Source organism: Typopeltis vanoorti, chromosome 14 (assembly GCF_054136105.1).
Source record: "Typopeltis vanoorti isolate ZY-2024b chromosome 14, IOZ_Tvanoo_1.0, whole genome shotgun sequence".
NCBI classification, from domain to species: Eukaryota; Metazoa; Arthropoda; class Arachnida; order Uropygi; family Thelyphonidae; genus Typopeltis; species Typopeltis vanoorti.
The window spans coordinates 35,260,240-35,278,267 of NC_143562.1; the positions used below are offsets into that span (position 1 = coordinate 35,260,240).

At 34.9% G+C, this 18,028-nt stretch overlaps 1 protein-coding gene across 2 annotated transcripts in view; it reads left to right on the plus strand.

The window, feature by feature from the left end:
- Positions 1-18,028, plus strand: part of LOC150099365 (protein held out wings-like) — a 173,868-nt gene that overhangs the window by 83,868 nt on the left and 71,972 nt on the right. For both annotated transcript variants that reach the window (XM_090403985.1, XM_090403984.1), the window contains exon 4: positions 10,364-10,507. In XM_090403985.1, coding sequence (XP_090260111.1) covers positions 10,364-10,507 — 144 coding nt within the window. The remainder of the gene's footprint in view (positions 1-10,363; positions 10,508-18,028) is intronic.

An 18,028-nucleotide genomic window follows, 5' to 3' on the forward strand; every position in this document is an offset into this window, starting at 1 on the left:
TCAGTAGCCAAGTAATCTTCTGAACTACCTTAGTCATATGTCCTTTTAAACTTCAACTCTCTGTCTACCCCCCCCCCCCAATCCTTAACTTCATCTGTTTCCTTGAGTACATTTATATCAATGCAGTACACAGCTCTTGTAATCTATTTATCCCAAAATGCATAATTTGACATTTCTCCACATTAATGATATTCATTATCTTTTGCCCCTACTGACAGCTTATTTAGATCATTCTGCAATCACTGTGTCATCTTGATTCACTATTATTCTACCTAATTTTGCATCATCAGCAAGCAACTGAATATTTCATTTCAGGTTATTTCTTATATTATATATGCACAAATTAAACATTAATGGTCCTTGCATCATGCTGCTATTTACCATCTTTCACCTGGATTCTGACATATTACTCTCTGATATCTGTACAGCAACAACCCTCTTATCCACATATCCAGTATCATCCCCATTTGTTCTCATTTGTGTAACAGTTTCATGTGGTATTTGGTCAAAAGCCTTTGCAAAATCCAGAGAATTGTATAGCCATTTCCTCTGTCCAGTTTAGCTGTCACTATTATAAACAGTTAGAAAATTACTAAGGCATGACCAAAAGCCATGTTGTCCCTTATAGAGTATCCTACAGCTGTATTTACATTGAGATTCTGCAATATCCTAATAACCTCCAATTTTATAAATTAAAGATGCCAAGAAATTATATTCTTGGTTTAATCCTTTATCCAAACGTAAGCAAATAAAGTTTGCACATGAAGTATTTTCAGGATAGAGCAACTTTTACATAGAGGTTAGTAACTGCACATCACTTTCCTTAGTTTTGACTGCAATACAGTTGAAACCAAGCAAACTGCAGCGATGGCCTGTTGCATTTGTTCATTATATTAAGGCCAGTGATGTGTAGTCACTAACCTCTATGTACGAGTTGCCCTGTCCTGAAAATACTTAAGGTGCAAACTTTGTTTGCTTACACTTGGATAAAGGATTCAAGCAAGAATATAATTTCTTGGCATCTTTAACTTATAGTATAACCAAGTGGAAAAACTTACAGCAACCTCCAATTCATCCACCTCTGTTCTCATATTAGTATCTGTCACATGTTTTAAAGCAATAACCTCACTAGGATGATATGGTTCATGGACAATTCATTGCAAGGAAAATTCATCGCACGATCTATTGATTGCAGAAAAAATTCGCTGAAAATGTTATTCGCTAGAAAATTGAAATGATATTGAATTGATACTGATATATGAAAAGTAAATGCAGTGCAAGATAAATTTCACAAAATATACTTTTTTTATGTATTTATGCATCATTTATTTAGATTTTAATTAGATTTGCATAATATTTTTATTCTTATACAGTGAAAGTATTTTATTGATTGGTGACTTATGGAGAAGATGTCATAATTTGACATCTTCTCCATAAGCTCCATAAGATGTCAAATTTTATAATGCTAAATATAATCTAAATAATACATTTTTTTACATATATGGGAATGAAATGGACTTTTCATTTCTGGCCTTACAACTATGCCCTCTCTATAAACCTTACTGTAATTCTTCTATAATCTACTCTTTCCCCTTTCAATATACCCTATTCCTCCTATGGGTTTAAATTCGGTTTAAATCTTTTATTTTCTTCTATGTTAATCTGTTGTAATCGCAGGTTAAGCTGTATCTTGGCACTTTTATTTATGTTCGGGTCTTTCAGTTTTTCTACATCAATTTTCTTTTTCTTCTTTTGTGATTTTTTAGCTGATTTTAATCTAAGACGTACTTCTGCAACTATGGGATTGTGGTCTGATGAGATATCTGCTCCAGGATAAGTCTTTGCACTCTTTATACTACTGTGGAATCTTTTATTTATCAGTATATAATCAATTTGATTTCTGACAATGTTATGTTGGTTATCTTGAGGCGATTTCCAAGTGTACAGTCTTCTGGGTGGAAGTTTAAACCAGGTATTTGCTATTGTTAGATCTTCTTCCTGAGAACTGGACTAGGTGATCTCCTCTGTCGTTTCTGGTGCCTAAGCCATGTTCGCCAACAATTTCTCCATCACCCCCTCTTCCCACTTTTGCATTGAAGTCACCCTATCCTATCTTTAAGAAAGGTAATAGAGATGACCCTAAAAACTATAGAGGTATCAGTATACTAAATTCCTGTTACAAAATATATAGCAGAATCTTAAATAGCAAACTAATGAAATATTCCGAAAACTTTATTTTAGAAGTTAGAAAAGGACGATCATGTATAGACCAGGCCTTTTGCCTAAAATTAATAATAGAGAAAAGAAGAGAATACAATTTAGAAACACATATTGCATTTATCGACTTTGAAAAACCATTTGACAAAGTTAAAAGAAACATATTATTTAACATATTAAAAGAAAGACAAATATCAAATAATATCCTAAAAGCTATCACAAGTATATATGAAAATAATCAAATACAAATAAGATTAAATCACTAGCTATCATATACGAGAGAGATAAACCAAGGGGTACGACAGGGATGTCCCCTATCAGCAACTCTTTTTAATATCTACTTAAATGAAATAATAATAAAATGGAATAAAAATTTACATCAAGGAATTAAACTTTCTCCTACAGTAAACTTAAACACTCTCCTCTTTGCCGACGACCAAATAATAATTACAAATTCTGAAGATAAACTACAAAAAGCTAGTTTAGATCTACATGAGATATCCAAAGATTATGGTATGATAATATCAACAGAAAAATCAAAAACTATGGCCTTTAAAGGACAAGATCCAGCAAGAACTAAAATAGTAATAGATAACAAGATCTTAGAAGAGGTGAATTCATTTAACTACCTAGGATGTGCGATCACATATGAAAAAGATATAAACGTAAAAATTGCAAAATATTTAAAAATAACAGGTATAATTAGCTCTATATTTAAACCAAACCTAGTTCAAAAACAAACCAGACTAAAAGTATACAATACATTAGCCCTACCAGTCTTAATGTATGGAAGCGAAATCTGAACAATAAAACAAAAAGACACACAAAGATTAACAACAGCAGAAATGAAGTTTATGAGAAAAACTGCAAAGTATACCCTATTTGATCACAAAAGAAATGAAGAAATTATGAAAGAATTAAACCAAGAACCAGTAATAGAAAAAATTAAAAAATATAAACATAAATGGATGGAACACGTGGAGAGAATGAAAACAGAAAGATTACCAAAACAACCCTTAAAATACAAGCCATTAGGAAAAAGGAAACCAGGACTTCCTCTTAAACGATTCAACGATGACTCCTAAGGCCGGAACTGGCCATGCTAGGCCTAAAACCTTGATATGCATGATGATGATGATGATGGAATAGGGTTTCAAATTTTCTTGCAAAGAATTTTCCACGCTATGAATTGTCCGGACGTGAGATGATATACCCTTGCAAAGTGGTCACTTAGTAACTCAACTATTTTATCAGCTTCTGTAACTTAATGACAATCAGCGCTCATTAAGGTTATTCTTACATAGTCATTCTTACTTGCCACCTGGCGAAAGAACTCTTTGGGATTTCCTTTGGACTGCTCAGCTAGTGTATTCTGATTTTGCCTTTCCTACAATACTGGTCGCCTTTCTTGCTGACCCTAGTACTGATCATGAGTTTGCTGGTCACTTTTCTTCTTATATACACTTCACATCATTTTCTTTTTTCTGAAGCCCAAGCTTAATGATATAACTACTACCTGATTAAACTCCTTACCTTAGGTATGTAATTTAATATTGTTTCCCTAGATGCCCCTTAACTATCTCCCAGTCACTACAGAAATCCTTCCTTTGCAGAATTTTATGCCATGGCACAGCTTCGAGCCTCCTCCTAATGGTCTCTCTCAGTAGATGTATAAATTCCATTTCCTTCCTGCCATGTGATCTCTGTTCCTTTCAATCTATATCTCCATAGTTGAAGTCCTCCATAATAATCATTTGGCCTGTACTTATTATACTAATATTCTGATGCATGCCTTCCAAATCATCCCTAGAATCTACTGACCTATTGTATATAATAATCCCTGTAACTGCATCTGCTGTTAGCTAGGTCTCACTAATGCCTATAACTTTTGGCAAGTTGCACTAACCAGTGCCAAAAACTCTTCTCTCTTGTTCCTGATGCTTCTTACCCCAACCATCTTGGCTTCCTGAATTGACTACTCTATTCAATATTTTTGCTTGAGAGACTAGATTCCATACTTGTTAGCCATTCTCACACTCACTAGCCTTATCGGTGTCTTCACACACATTCACTTGCATCCACTCTGTTTTCCTGAATTTGCACTTCAGCATGCTCAGTGAACAAACCTCTCTCTTGACAGGAGGTGAGTTTCTGTATTTATTTATTTCTGTCATAGTGAGATTTGGATTTTTTTAATGGTTGTTTTTCATTATTATGGGTGTTGTATTTGTTGTAGGCTGAGACCAAAGCCAGAGGTTATTTTTTTTTGTCTCAACTTACTTGCAATATGCTGTTTTTCTTGAACTGCCTTGTCATGCTTTTTGGAACATTGTAACTTGGATATTTGGTGTGAATTGTGAATGGATTGGGAAATGAAGGCTGTATTCCAACATACATAATTTCTGTAACTTAATCATAGCAAATATCTAGATCTGGTAAGAAAACAGTAGTTTGACTCTGGAAAGGAAGTATAAGTCCTGTAGGTCTTTCAATTTGGCATTGTTGTAATGCCAAAGGACATATTAAGATTGGCTGAGGAAAGGGTGTTCCACTTGAGATAAAACTTGTATGACATTATGGTTTGAGTTACCAAGGAGAAAGGTGACTTTAGTAGTGTACCTGGAAGTAGAGCTAGTTAAGAAAAGATCTAGATGTTGAGTGAATGGAGAGGATTGTGTAGTATCCTGGGTAGTAGATGAATAGTTTGTTTAGGTCAGTAAATACTTAGGTTTCTTTTCTAGTTTTGTTTCTACTCTAGAATTGGAGAAATGGAGGCAGTTGGAGGTGGATATTAAAATCACCAAAGAAAATGACTTCACTGTTTGGATAGTTTCAGGTGATCAAATTTCAGGAATATAAAAAGGTCAGTGATTTTCAGTAATAGAAAAGCAGTAGAGAGAGAGTACATGAATGATACATAAGAAAACTTTAAGCCACAGAAAGTCAAAAAAAGAGGATATTTTCGATTAGGCATACTCTGGCAAAGAATATCATACTGCATAAAGCGCACATGCTGTAGAAGAATTGCCCCCTAATATATACACACACATACACACACACTGTCGGGTCTCTTTTTATGTGGTAAATACGTTCCACAGAAAACCGCATATAACAAATCACACAAAAAAGACCTAACTTACATTGAAAAATTAGGGATACGTTCCAATTTTCTAAAACCACATAACTGAAGCAATGAATTAAAATAAACCTAAAATCGCATAAAAAAGTTTATAAAAATTCAGGAAAATAAGAATGTTTTAATAAGTAAGCTTGTTTTAAAGCTTTATTCATTTAATTTTATTGAAAAGTAACTTTTTTTTTTACATTTTGTCATCAGAATTATCGTCGCTATTAGACAATATTCGGCAGTGTTTGCGAACTGGTATGAAATCACTTTCATTAACAGAAGAGATAGTCAGCGCATCAGATCTGTATGGTAAAGGCAATGGTTCTTCACATACGGAATTAACTTCACCCTCGTTCTGTGCTGATTTTTTTCTTCTGACAATATAATCAGTGATTAAACTTTGCGATGATAATTTTACTAATTTTTTATACAGCTCGCAACATTCAGACATACAGTTCTTCAGCTTGCGTTGGAATTTAAAGGCTCGTTCAGAATTTGTGTCATTAACAAGAAAATGATTTTTCAATTTATTGCACAGTTCAAGACCTCGAATTATGCAGCGAGGGGGATAGGTTTTTCTTCCGCTTCACTATCGTTTTCTGGATCATCGACAATGATCCAGAAAACGATATTATTGAGAGACAATGATATTATTGGATATCTAAAGTTAATCGATATCCAATAATATCATTGTCTCTTAAGGCATTATCCACAAGCAATTCGTCTGTCATTCTGGCTAAATGTATCAAAACCTTCTCCACAAATTTCCTGTACCAAAATAATGATTTCAGCTGATAATGTAGATGGTTGCACATTTTGCAACACCTCCAGGCCAAGCTGCTTTCCAGCAGGCATTTAAAGTTTGTGATCTTATTTCAGCAATAGCAGATGCAACATGATTTAAGCAGTCCAAAATAGAAAATTTTTTCCAAACGTCAGTTACTGTTAATGATTCATTTTCTAGTTTATCCAATATAAATTGAAAAGTGTGCTTAACATAATATTTTTTTAAAAGTAGCAATTATGCCTTGATCTAATGGCTGAATAATGCTTGTTGTATTAGGTAGAAAAAAACACTACCTGCACATTTGGATGTTCTAAATCCGGATGACTTGGTGCATTGTCAACAATTAATAAAATTTTAAAATCAAGAGTTTTTTGCTCCGTATATGTTTCCACTTCTGGTACAAAGCAATTATTAAACCATTCAGTAAATACAGCAGTTGTTACCCAGGCCTTTGTATTAACTTTCCAATGTACTGCAGCTGTTTTAGATCTTTGCCTTTTAGAGCACGTGATCTTATAGATCGATTTACTAGGAGGGGGTTCAACATTCGATTTCCTGATGCATTGCTACAAAGTAACAATGTTACTCGATCTTTTGCTTGCTTTAAATCCACTTGCTTTTTTCTCAGACTTTGCAATGTAAGTTCGACTAGACATTTTCTTCCAAAACAATCCTGTTTCGTCAGCTTTAAACACTTAATTGGGAAAATATCCACCATTTTCACTAATTTTGGCTAACTTCTCTTGAGAATTTTTGGCTTCTGCTTCATCTGCTGCTGCAACCTCGCCTGTAATCTTCACGTTATGAAGTGCATTCCTTTTTAAAAACCCAGTTAACCATCCTTTGCTAGCCGAAAATTCTTTATCAGCCTGGGAAGCAGAAGTAGATGGCTCCAATTGCTTCATCTGTTCATAAAACCAAAGATCTTTTTGTTTAATTAAATAACCACTGATAGGAATTCCCCTTTGAGTTAATTCTTCAATCCGAATTACGAGCGCTCGTTCCGTATTTTCTAATAAAGCATCTCTTGAGTACAATGATAATTTGGCACTTAGTTTTGTGCTAGAAATGACAGATTTTCTTATTGAGACTTCATTCTTTTTAATTGCTCTTATAGTAGATTTGCCTGAATTAAAATGTTTTCCAATTGCTGTAGATCCCCTCTCCTTTTTGCTAAGCAATCTAAAATTGCAGTTTTCATTTCCAAAGAAATTGCTTTTCTTTGGTGCTTTTTTTTCTCCATTGGGCCAAATTAAATCTTTAAAATAAAAATTAGCAAAATTTAGACTTTTGATAATGAAAAGACACACTTACATGTAAAATTAAACTTTACGGACACTCACTGCTTACATGTTACTCACGTTACACCAGAATGTGCTGCAACACATTGTTCATTATGTACAACGGTACATAAGTTTTGAATTAAAAGAAACAGTTGTTTTAAACTTCTGTACTGATGATGTCCTAAGATACTTAGGATGAAATATTTACAATTAAATAATTTTCACTATGGTTAATACATGCTTCTTTTAATTATGATCGCACCACAGGTTTCATTATTTAAAGTTTTGAAGTTATGCACCACATAACTTCAAATCCGCATAAAAAAGATATGCATAAAAAGAAACCAGAGTGTGTGTGTGTGTGTGTGTGTGTGTGTGTGTGTGTGTGTGTGTGTGTGTGAGTGAGTGAGAGCGAGAGAAAAACAGACTAAATGATGTGAGCAATTTCTGAATTTTGTTTGTTTTTTTACAAAGAAACTCTTAAAAGTCAGAAAATGGAACATACATGTTTTGAAATAGGAACTTGGAATTTTACTATATGCCGTTGCAAGAATTAGCCTCCAGCTATTTCCTGGAACACACAATGTAGTGTACTCTTGATTTAATGCAAAGAAAGATGAGTAGAAGTTGATAGGACCTTTTGTGTCTTGGAGTTTCATTCACAGATTCTATAGTCTGTGTTTAGTGGGTATTTAAAGAGTTAAATCCTTTAACTCAAACTTTAGGAGACTGGTTGCATCTGTAAAGGGGAGAGTCCTAACCAAACTATGAATGAGTGAGGAAACATTTGTTCCTGTTTGACAGTAATTTATATGAAGCCTGTAGAAGTCATACCAACAGTGTAGTCACAAGAAGAATGTACTGCACAAAACTGAAGTTTACAAAAATGTTTTACACTCTGTGCTATCTGAACTTAGTGCAAGCCGTTATACTAAATGACAGTGTCCTTTTTTTGTGTAGCTTACATGAGGATTCAGCAGTCTCCGTCAACAGTTTGTTTCAGTAACAAGCCACATTTTGTGTATCAGGAAGGTGAATAGACATATAATATTCATGTGAGATTCTGAAAATCCATACATTGCTATCAAACATTCAAAAGATAGTCCAAAAGTTTGTTTGTGACCTGAGATACAATAGTCTGTGGACCATTCTTTTTTTCTGAAACAGTAATTGAATGTGTGCGATCTGCTTGAGCTGTGTTTTCTGCATAGTTCCATGATGACAAATCCATTGCTGTCATCTAACAAAATAGAACATATTCTCATATTTATCATACTCTGAAAATCCTTTTGACATATTGGATATATAATGTGGATAACCTGAATAAGTGCATCAACATTTGCAACACAGCTCTCTATCAAACCTTACTACAGGAATTGTTCCACATTTGGTCTCTAGAGCAGGGTTTTCAGACTGGATAAATCAGAAAAAAATATTTAAAAAAATAATCCTTACACCCCCCCCCCCTCGTTACAATTGTACTATAGGTTTAAAAACCTTTTGTGGGTGGGAACTAAATAACACACACACAGACAGAGTAAGTTTTAGTGTATAACAAAATAGATAGGCATTACAGGGCAGCTGAATTAGAGTATATGCAATAGAGTATATATAAATACCATATTCAACATGATTTCTGTTTTTTTCAGCTTAGCTGAGTGTGTACATGATCAGAGGCTGTAGATTCAAATTCCACTATGGGCATGTACATTTGTGAATATCTTTAAGTGAAAGATGTACAGACAGACAGACCCCGAGATATGTAAATCCGTACTTACATAAGAAATTTCCTCAACCCCACATACTGTATCATCCCAGTTCCCCCGTGTCTTTTCTGTGAATGCACCTATATAGTTATGCTTATTTTCATGTTTTTGGTGTTATTTTTCTAAATATTATCCACAATGGCTGGTGATAAACATGCCCTTGAATCAAAATGTGAACCATATCACAAACATACTGCAATCACTATAGAGATGAAATTACAGATAATAAAGAAATATAAAGGTACAAAGCTTATCAGGTATAGCATGTGAACTCGGTATTGTGTTATCGACAGTAAGTACCATAGTAAAGAATGCCTTGCATATAAAAGACCATGTTAAAGAAACAACCAACATGAAATCAACCATAATAAAAAAAAATTTATAAATAAAAAAAAAATGAAGGTGCACTTTCATGTGATAGAAAAATTGCTTACAATATGGATGGAAGACCAGATCCAGAAACATGTTCCTTTGAGCTTTGTGACAATACAGGCTAAGGCAAGTTTATTTGAGGACCTTAAGGGAAAATATCCTGAAGGAACATAGTTGTTTGTGGCAAGCAGAGGTTGGTTTGCGCGTTTAAAAATCGTGCTGGCTTTCAAATGGTCAAAGTGGAAAAAATATTTGGTGTGTTCGGTGTTTAAAAATTGTCCAACTGGATATGGTGTAAAATGTATATCTTTCCTGTATTTAATACAGGATGTTTATCTTTTTTTACTATTTAATATTTCTGCATTGCATGTTTTTTTTTGCATATGTGTTTTGACATGACAGTCTATTATGAAAGGTTGGGGGAATCTGACTTAGTAAATTTCTACTTGCGTAAAGATCGCAGAATTGTTTATTTATGTATGTCAGAGAGTGTCTGTATTTCATTTCTCCGTGTGAACTGATGGCCAGAAATGGCTTGAGAAAGTTCCGTGTTTAGTCTCTAGAACGGAGTTTCTAGATTTTCTTAACCTTGCTTGACCTTGATACTAAAGTACTGCGGAACCTCTTGTGAATATTCATTAAAATAATAATAATAAACTATTGCTGAAGAATGCCTGTCTTGTGTTATTTTGTTCTTACTTTGATAATGGATTTGTTACATGACCAGTTTGGAGGTGATTATTTTTATGCACAGTTATGAGAATTATGAATTGCTTATGTTTCTATTTCTCAGTCAATATTGAACTTTCAGGAAGATCAAAACAGGGGAAAGCCAAACTGGGAACACTTGAATGATGATTTACATGTATTAATAACAGTTGAAGATACTCCAAATAGAGCAGCAGTAAAACTTCAAAGAGCTGTTGAAGAAATAAAAAAGCTGTTAATACCAGTAGTAAGTATATTTTTTTGCATTAAATGCATTTATATTGATTAAAGAGAATTAAATTCATTTGGAGCTTAGATTAATTATTATTGAAGTAACAGTTTATCAGCGAATTGCTTTGGAAATTAGATGTTTATGTTGAAAATCCAAAAGTAAGAAAATTGCTAATTTTGTATTTTCAACTTCGTGAATAAGCACATTCCATGTTATGTATACAAGTGTTCCTATAGCATGCAGTGTTTTATCAGATTTATGAATTTGATTACAGCAATTTGATTTGTGATCTTGGAAATGATCCAAGATCACAAGTGTTTAACTTAACTGGAAACAACATTCTTACCAAAGGGCATGCATTCTTCAGACTGCACCATTATTTTTTCATGAAACTAATAGATGTATAATGCTGAACACCAAAATGTTCAGCATTATACATCTATTAGTTTCATAAAAGAACACTGGTGCATTTGAAGAATTCATGCTGTGCCATATATGCTACCTGTTAGTCACTTAATTGCCATCCAAAAATATTAAATGGAAACTTCCAGAAATCAACATTTCATAAGTTTTAAATTGTACTCTGTTCTGAGTAGTTGTTGGGTATCGGATTGATTGTTGCAGTGTCACAGTGCTTGTGTCCAAGTAACCCTTATTTTACTTAATAATGGCCCCAAAGTGCAAGAGTAGTGCTGCTGGCAATTCAGATATGCCAAAGAGAAGCCATAAAGTGCTTCCTTTTAAGTGAAAAGGCGAAAGTTTTCAACTTCATAAAATAATAAATAAATAACAAAAACGTATACTGAGGTTGCTAATATTCCATTCACATTTGTATAACTTTTATTACAGAATATTGTTATAATTATTCTATTTTATTATTGTAGTTATTGTTGTTAATCTTTTACTGTGCCTAGTTTATAAATTAAACTTTATTGTATGGATAGGGAAAAAACATAGCATATATAGGGTTTGGTACTATCCGTGGGTGGTCTTGGAACCTATCCCTGAAGATAAGTGAGGAATACTGTACATGAAATAATGAGCAATCAAGTTTAATAAACTGCAGTATGTTAAGTTTTGACTATTCATTTTTTTTTTCCTGACCTACTGAATTGTTCACTTGGCATATTTTGTAATGGATTTTTCCATTATTTCTTAATATGTTTATAGTGAGCTCTGTCTAGTGCATCACATGTTACATGTCAGGTAGGAACTCACTTGCACTGGATACTGTGTATCATGTCCCTTCTACAATGGATGGGCACATTTTTACAAATTTTTGCAGTTAGCAATCTCCCACGGCAAGATTGTAGGTTCACTTTACCCAGTCAGTGGAAAAGTAGAATGGCTATTGGTTTTGGATATACCTTCTGATGCTGCTAAATGATCCAGCACTCAACTCTGGGTCTCCTCCATCTTATTCTGTTTCAGCTAATTATCACTTAATAACTGTATAAATTCCATCTCCATCTTGCCATGCATCTCCTTTCTTCCTGCCAATCTATGTCCCTTCATAACATTAGCATAATGAGTGCTCAACCTGCACTCTTGTGCTAATCTGACAATGTGACATTTGCATCTTTCTGTAACCCCCCCCCCCAGCCTATAGTAGCAACCAGTTACATATGTTATGCTACTGACTTCTATCTCAACTCAAATGAACTCTCTCCTTCAGTCCTAAAATCCTCCTTAACTTATATTTGCTGGCTACAGTTCTTTGTCTGTCATCAATAATACTGCTCTTCCTATCTTCTTTCCTCTATCTCCCTGAAAATACAATACTTTACATTCTATCCCTGTAACTAAATTTTTTTGCCAGCATTTTTGGTGGAGTCGAGCTGACCAACACCAAAAATACCTCCCTTTATTTCTGATACTTCAGGCATTCGTTTATGTGCATTTCAACATCTGTTTATCCTCACACGATCTAATTACCAACCATTCAGATTTGAAACCTGAGAAACTAGACTTGACATCGTGTGATCATTTCTACACATGCACATACTCATTTGTTCCAGTCGTAGCCAAACCCACACTTGGCTATATCCTTCTTGACACTTTTAGTTTCACTGATTTTGCACCTCCAACTTCTCACTTAACAGCACTTTCTCCAAACATCTAATTCAATAAATGCAATTTATCATGCATATACGTGTCCTTTCTGCCATCAAATTAACTCTAGACATCTATAAACAGCATCACATTCCTGCACAATCTTCTCATTGACTTATTTGCAATCAAAGCCCTTTCTCAATTTGTTCATGTCATACTGTGGCAGAAGACTTAATATCATAACTCATTTATCCATTTTTTCTTCTTCCAGCAACTTTTCATACCTTCTCTCATTGGGTGTTTCTTACCTTTCAGATCATTCGTGCTTGCCAGTATAATCAGCTCTTATTTCCTCTCTTTGCATACTAACAGCTTCAATGACAACCTTTATATTTGCACCTAGGAAACATGCTTTTTTGACATTTTCATCAATCGCATCTCTTATCATGGGATCCCCTTACAGTCTTCTTATTTCCAGTTTTTATCTTTCATACTCCACTTTTCCTTTCATTCTCTTGCTGCATCACATGGTAGTCATTCAAGTCACTTAACTCATTTTGTCCTGTGAAATATTCTACCTAAGCATGCGATTTCTTTCTTCATTAACATTTGTCATTTCATTTTCCTGCTTTCATTGTCTTGTGTTGACACTCACTCACACACACATTTCTGACACACTATCTCTCTGCTCTTGCCTTCACACCATCCTTGGTAATAAGTACATGCTACATTGCACAAAATCTCACATTAAAACAAGGACAATGCAGCATGTGCTCATTGTGGTCATATAAAATGCTGTTTATATGACCTTAAAATACTGCAGGAAAAAACACTCAATTGCACATTCATAAACAAGGAAAATGCTATAAACAAGGAAAATACTGATGACAAACACTGATATTTGCTAAAACATATTTGAAACGTATTTGTTAAAACAAAATCGCTTACTTGTATGCCAACACTGAAATGCCTGCTTTCTAGGCTCTCATTGTGTTAATCTGCCAATGCATAGCATGCTCACCTTTAGTTATGGCTAACAGCATTAATTCTGTATTTCTAAAAAACACTAATAGTCAACAGCATTCACTTTATTATTATTATTAAATTGATTATGGAGTTAAGAGAATTGTCATGGGGAGGTTCCTCTCTCTCTCTCACACACACACACACACACACACACACACACACACACACACAGCTTATCAAACTATGCTTTAAAGACAATCACTGTTTCTGCACTCATGACACTCTCTGGCAATGAATTCTTCTCATTAATCATTCTCTGCAAAAAAAAACAAAAAAAACTTTCTACTCATTCTCCTGTTCACACAGACTATAGCTTCTAAAATGGCCTCTTATTCTGCTCTTCTATCTCTCCATTCTGTGAAAAAATCTTTTATCATCATATTTCTCTCACTCATATCCCTGTCTTCTCCTCCTTATTTTACAGTTTAACACATTACATTTAGTTTTAATTATTGCATATCTATATAACCAGAAAGTACAAGCATGAAATTGCATTCCTCTCTTTCTCTCTCTCTTCTGTATCTCTTGCTATATGTCATGTGAGAAAGAATTAAATCTTTTGCCCATATGAAAGAGTAAAAGTAGAGTTTTAATGCACTAATTATTTTAATAATAACAATCCTTTCTTTTAGTGTTACACGGTGATCAGTATTCATTTTAGAAATTATTATTCAGGCCTCCATGGAGTCAAAAGACTCATCGTGGGAGGTCCTTCGTAAGAAACACAAGTCTATCAAGACTCATCGAGGGAGGTCCCTCCTAGGAAACAGTATCATACCACTCCTTAAACACATTGACTGTTCTCGCTCTCACCACTCTATCAGGCAATGCATTCCATGGTTCAATCACCCTCCATGCAAAGAAATCACTCCTCACCCTCTTTCTCACAGTTTCCTTTTGTAACTTCAGGAATGGCCCTTGTCATGACTCCTTCCCGCTGTTCAACCAAGCGAAAGAACTCCTCAGTGTCAACCCTGTAACCACCTCTCAACAGTTTAAAAGTCTCAATCATATCACCTCTCCTTCTTCTATCCACCAAACTCTGCAGTCCACACTCTCTCAGCTGATCCTCATAACTAACATTGTACAGTCCTGACATCATCTTTGTTATCTGCCTTTGTACCCTTTCCACAGTTAATTTATCCCTTTCAAATCCTGGAGACCAGATCTGAGAACAATAGTCTAAGTGTGGTCTGATCAGAGTCTTATACAACGGAATGATAACCATTTTATCTCTGCAGGTCAGTGTCCTTCTCATTATTGCAGCAATCCTCTGTGTTACCTTCACTACCTTTGCAATATGTCCCCTAAATTTCAGGTCATCAACCCCAGATTTCTTGTCTCCCCTACTTCCTGCAGTTTAACTTCTCCCATAGAGTATGCAGCATCCCATCTATGTGTCCCAAACCTCAAGACCTTACATTTTGCTGCATTAAACTGATACCCCCATTCATTTGCCCATCTATCTAGCTTATTCAAATCCTCTTGCATGGCTACCGCATCTGCACTATTACTAATAACCCTTCCCAGCTTCGCATCATCCACAAACAACTGAATATCCCCTTGCAATCCACGGACAATGTCATTGATATAAAGGTTAAACAATATAGGGCCCAGTACTGAGCCCTGTGAAACCCCACTTGTAACCTTCTGCCTCTTTGATATTGCTCCACCATACACAACTCTGATACCTATCGGACAGCCAATCCTGAATCCAGTTGACCAATCTGACATCCAGACCCATGTACTGTAACTTGAACTTGAATATCAGTTTATCATGTGGCACCCTGTCAAATGCCTTTGCTAAGTCTAGGAAAATGGCAGTATATGCCTTTCCCTCATCTAATGTTCTTGTAACTTTATCATAAAAGGCTAGCATATTGCTAAAACAAGAGTGCCCCTTCACAAATCCATGTTGACTCTCACAGATAACATTACCCTCATCTGTCCAATGCTGTATACGGTCCCTCACTACTTTCTCCAAGATATTACTAAATACTGATGACACAGAAACTGGCCTATAATTAGACACTTCCAGTCTGCTACTGCCCTTATGCAATGGCACTATCTTACCTTCCTTCCATTCCATGGGTACCTTTCCCACAGCCAGACTTTCATTGAAAAGTCAGGTCAAAGGCACTGTCAGTTCCATAGCACAGTCTCTCAAAACTCATGGTGAAATACCATCCAGTCCCACAGCTTTACTAATATCCAGAGTACTCAGTATGTGGAACATACTCTCCTCCTGCACCTCTTAACCTCGAACCTGTCCTATCCCTCTAGTATTCAAATTGACTCCTCCAGGATGAAATACTCCAATAAACTTGGAGATGAAATTTGCTTTATGCGGATGATGATTTACTTCTAAATAAATCCGCTACAAGTCTGCAAGATTCTCTGACTAAATTGAATAACTGTTGTAATAGATATGGTATGAAGGTCAGCAATAAAAAGACAAACACAATGATAATAGGCAGAATCATTGAAAATGTCAACTGTGTTGTGAACGGGGAACCTGTGGAACAAGTAAAACATTTCAGCTACTTAGGCATGATTTTTGTGAAGATGGTAAATTCAATATAGAAATGGACAACAGAATCAGCAAAGCTGGTATGGTGGGAAGTCAATTGAATAAATTCACATGGAATAAGAGAGAAATTAGTCGGAACACTAAATTAGCTGTATACAAGACAGTGTTCAAACCAGCAGTTTTAAGTTATGGATCTGAGAGCTGGATCAGAAGTAAAACACTTGACCAGACTAGAGACCACGGATATGAGGGTCCTGAGAAAGATTAGAGGCGTGAACAGATGGCATCAATGGCAATATCATATTAAAAACGAGGATATTAGGAAAGAACTTGACATTGTCAGCATCCAGGAATGCATTAGCAGAGCTAATCTCAGGTGGTATGGTCACTTCAACAGAATGGGCGAGGAAAGATTAGCAAAACAAGTGTTCTCTGCCAGGTTGGCAGGAAAATGACCTAGCGGAAGACCAAAATATAGGTGGATTGATACTGTACAAAGTACCTTAGATGATAGAAATATAAGATCTGATAATATCAGTCTTGACGAGTAACAGACTGTTTTGGAGGAAAATTGTAGATAGGAAGTTAGTAATGATGTGAATTTTTTATTTAGTACTATCATATCCTGTACACCCCTTGAGGGTACATGGCAGGAATTTGATGATAAAATTTTCAGTATTTAGATTTGTGAATTAACAAAAATGTTTGATTAAATATTAATCAGTTGAAATCATCTGAAATATGAAAGGAAGGATAAAAATCTGTTTCTTAGGCAAGGAGTAAATAGGAATGCATTAAGAACACTTTACTTCCATGCTGTATTTTATTCTTTTGATTAGTACTTTTTGTTAATGATTTCGGGATTTTACCTGACCCTGTTGTGAGTGTCACAGAGAATACCAAAATCTGACAGTAGCTAAACGTTTTACAGCTTTCAACACATGCTTCCGTAGTTTTATCCCCAGTTGGAAGTTTGCTTTCAGTGGAGATAAAAACATTATTTTGAAGAAAACCTTAAACGATCTATCTCAAATTTAGTGAATATTGAAACTTTGAAACTGTTAGGAGTTGCTGAAATGGACATACCCACATTATTGATCCTTTATCACAATTAGGGTGCTTTAGGAAAGGAAGAAGATAAATTATCCATATTTCTGTTTCAGACTAATTAGCATTTCAAACATAGGGGATAATCAGTTAAAAACAGGTGCTCTTTAAAGTATGTCAGGTTAATAAAACTAAATTTAAGGCACATATTATCCCTTTTGAGATTTTAAATACCTATGCCGGTGGACAGGCATGTCTCATTAACCAACATAATGCTATCACTTTTTTGAAAATTTTTATTTTTAACTGAAATCTTCAGTTTGTCTGTCTCTTTGATGAAAATAATAGTGATATTCTTGAAGCCTGTGAATTGCAATATTACGACTTTTTTAAAGTACCACTGAAATAATATTCATCGTCATCAAATTTCTGATTTATACCCTCAAGGGGGGGGGTGTACAGGATATGATAGTACTAGATGAAAAATTACATTATTACTTACTTCCTGTCTACAATTTTCCTCCAAATCAGTCTGTTACCTATCAAGACTCCAACATTATCAGATCTTATATTTCTATCTATTAAGGCACTTTTTACTGTATCAATCCACCTATATCTTGGTCTTCCTCTGGGTCTTCTTAATGTCATTGGACAGAGAACACTTGTTTTGCTAATCTTGTCTCTTCCATTCTGTTTAAGTGACCATACCACCTGAGATTAGCTCTGCTATTGCATTCCAGGATGCTGACAATGTCCAGTTCTTTCCTAATATCCTCATTTTTAATATGATATTGCCATTGATGCCATCTGTTCATGTCCCTATTTCTCAGGACTCTCCTATCTGCAATCTCTAGTCTTTAGTCAAGTGTTTTACTTCTGAC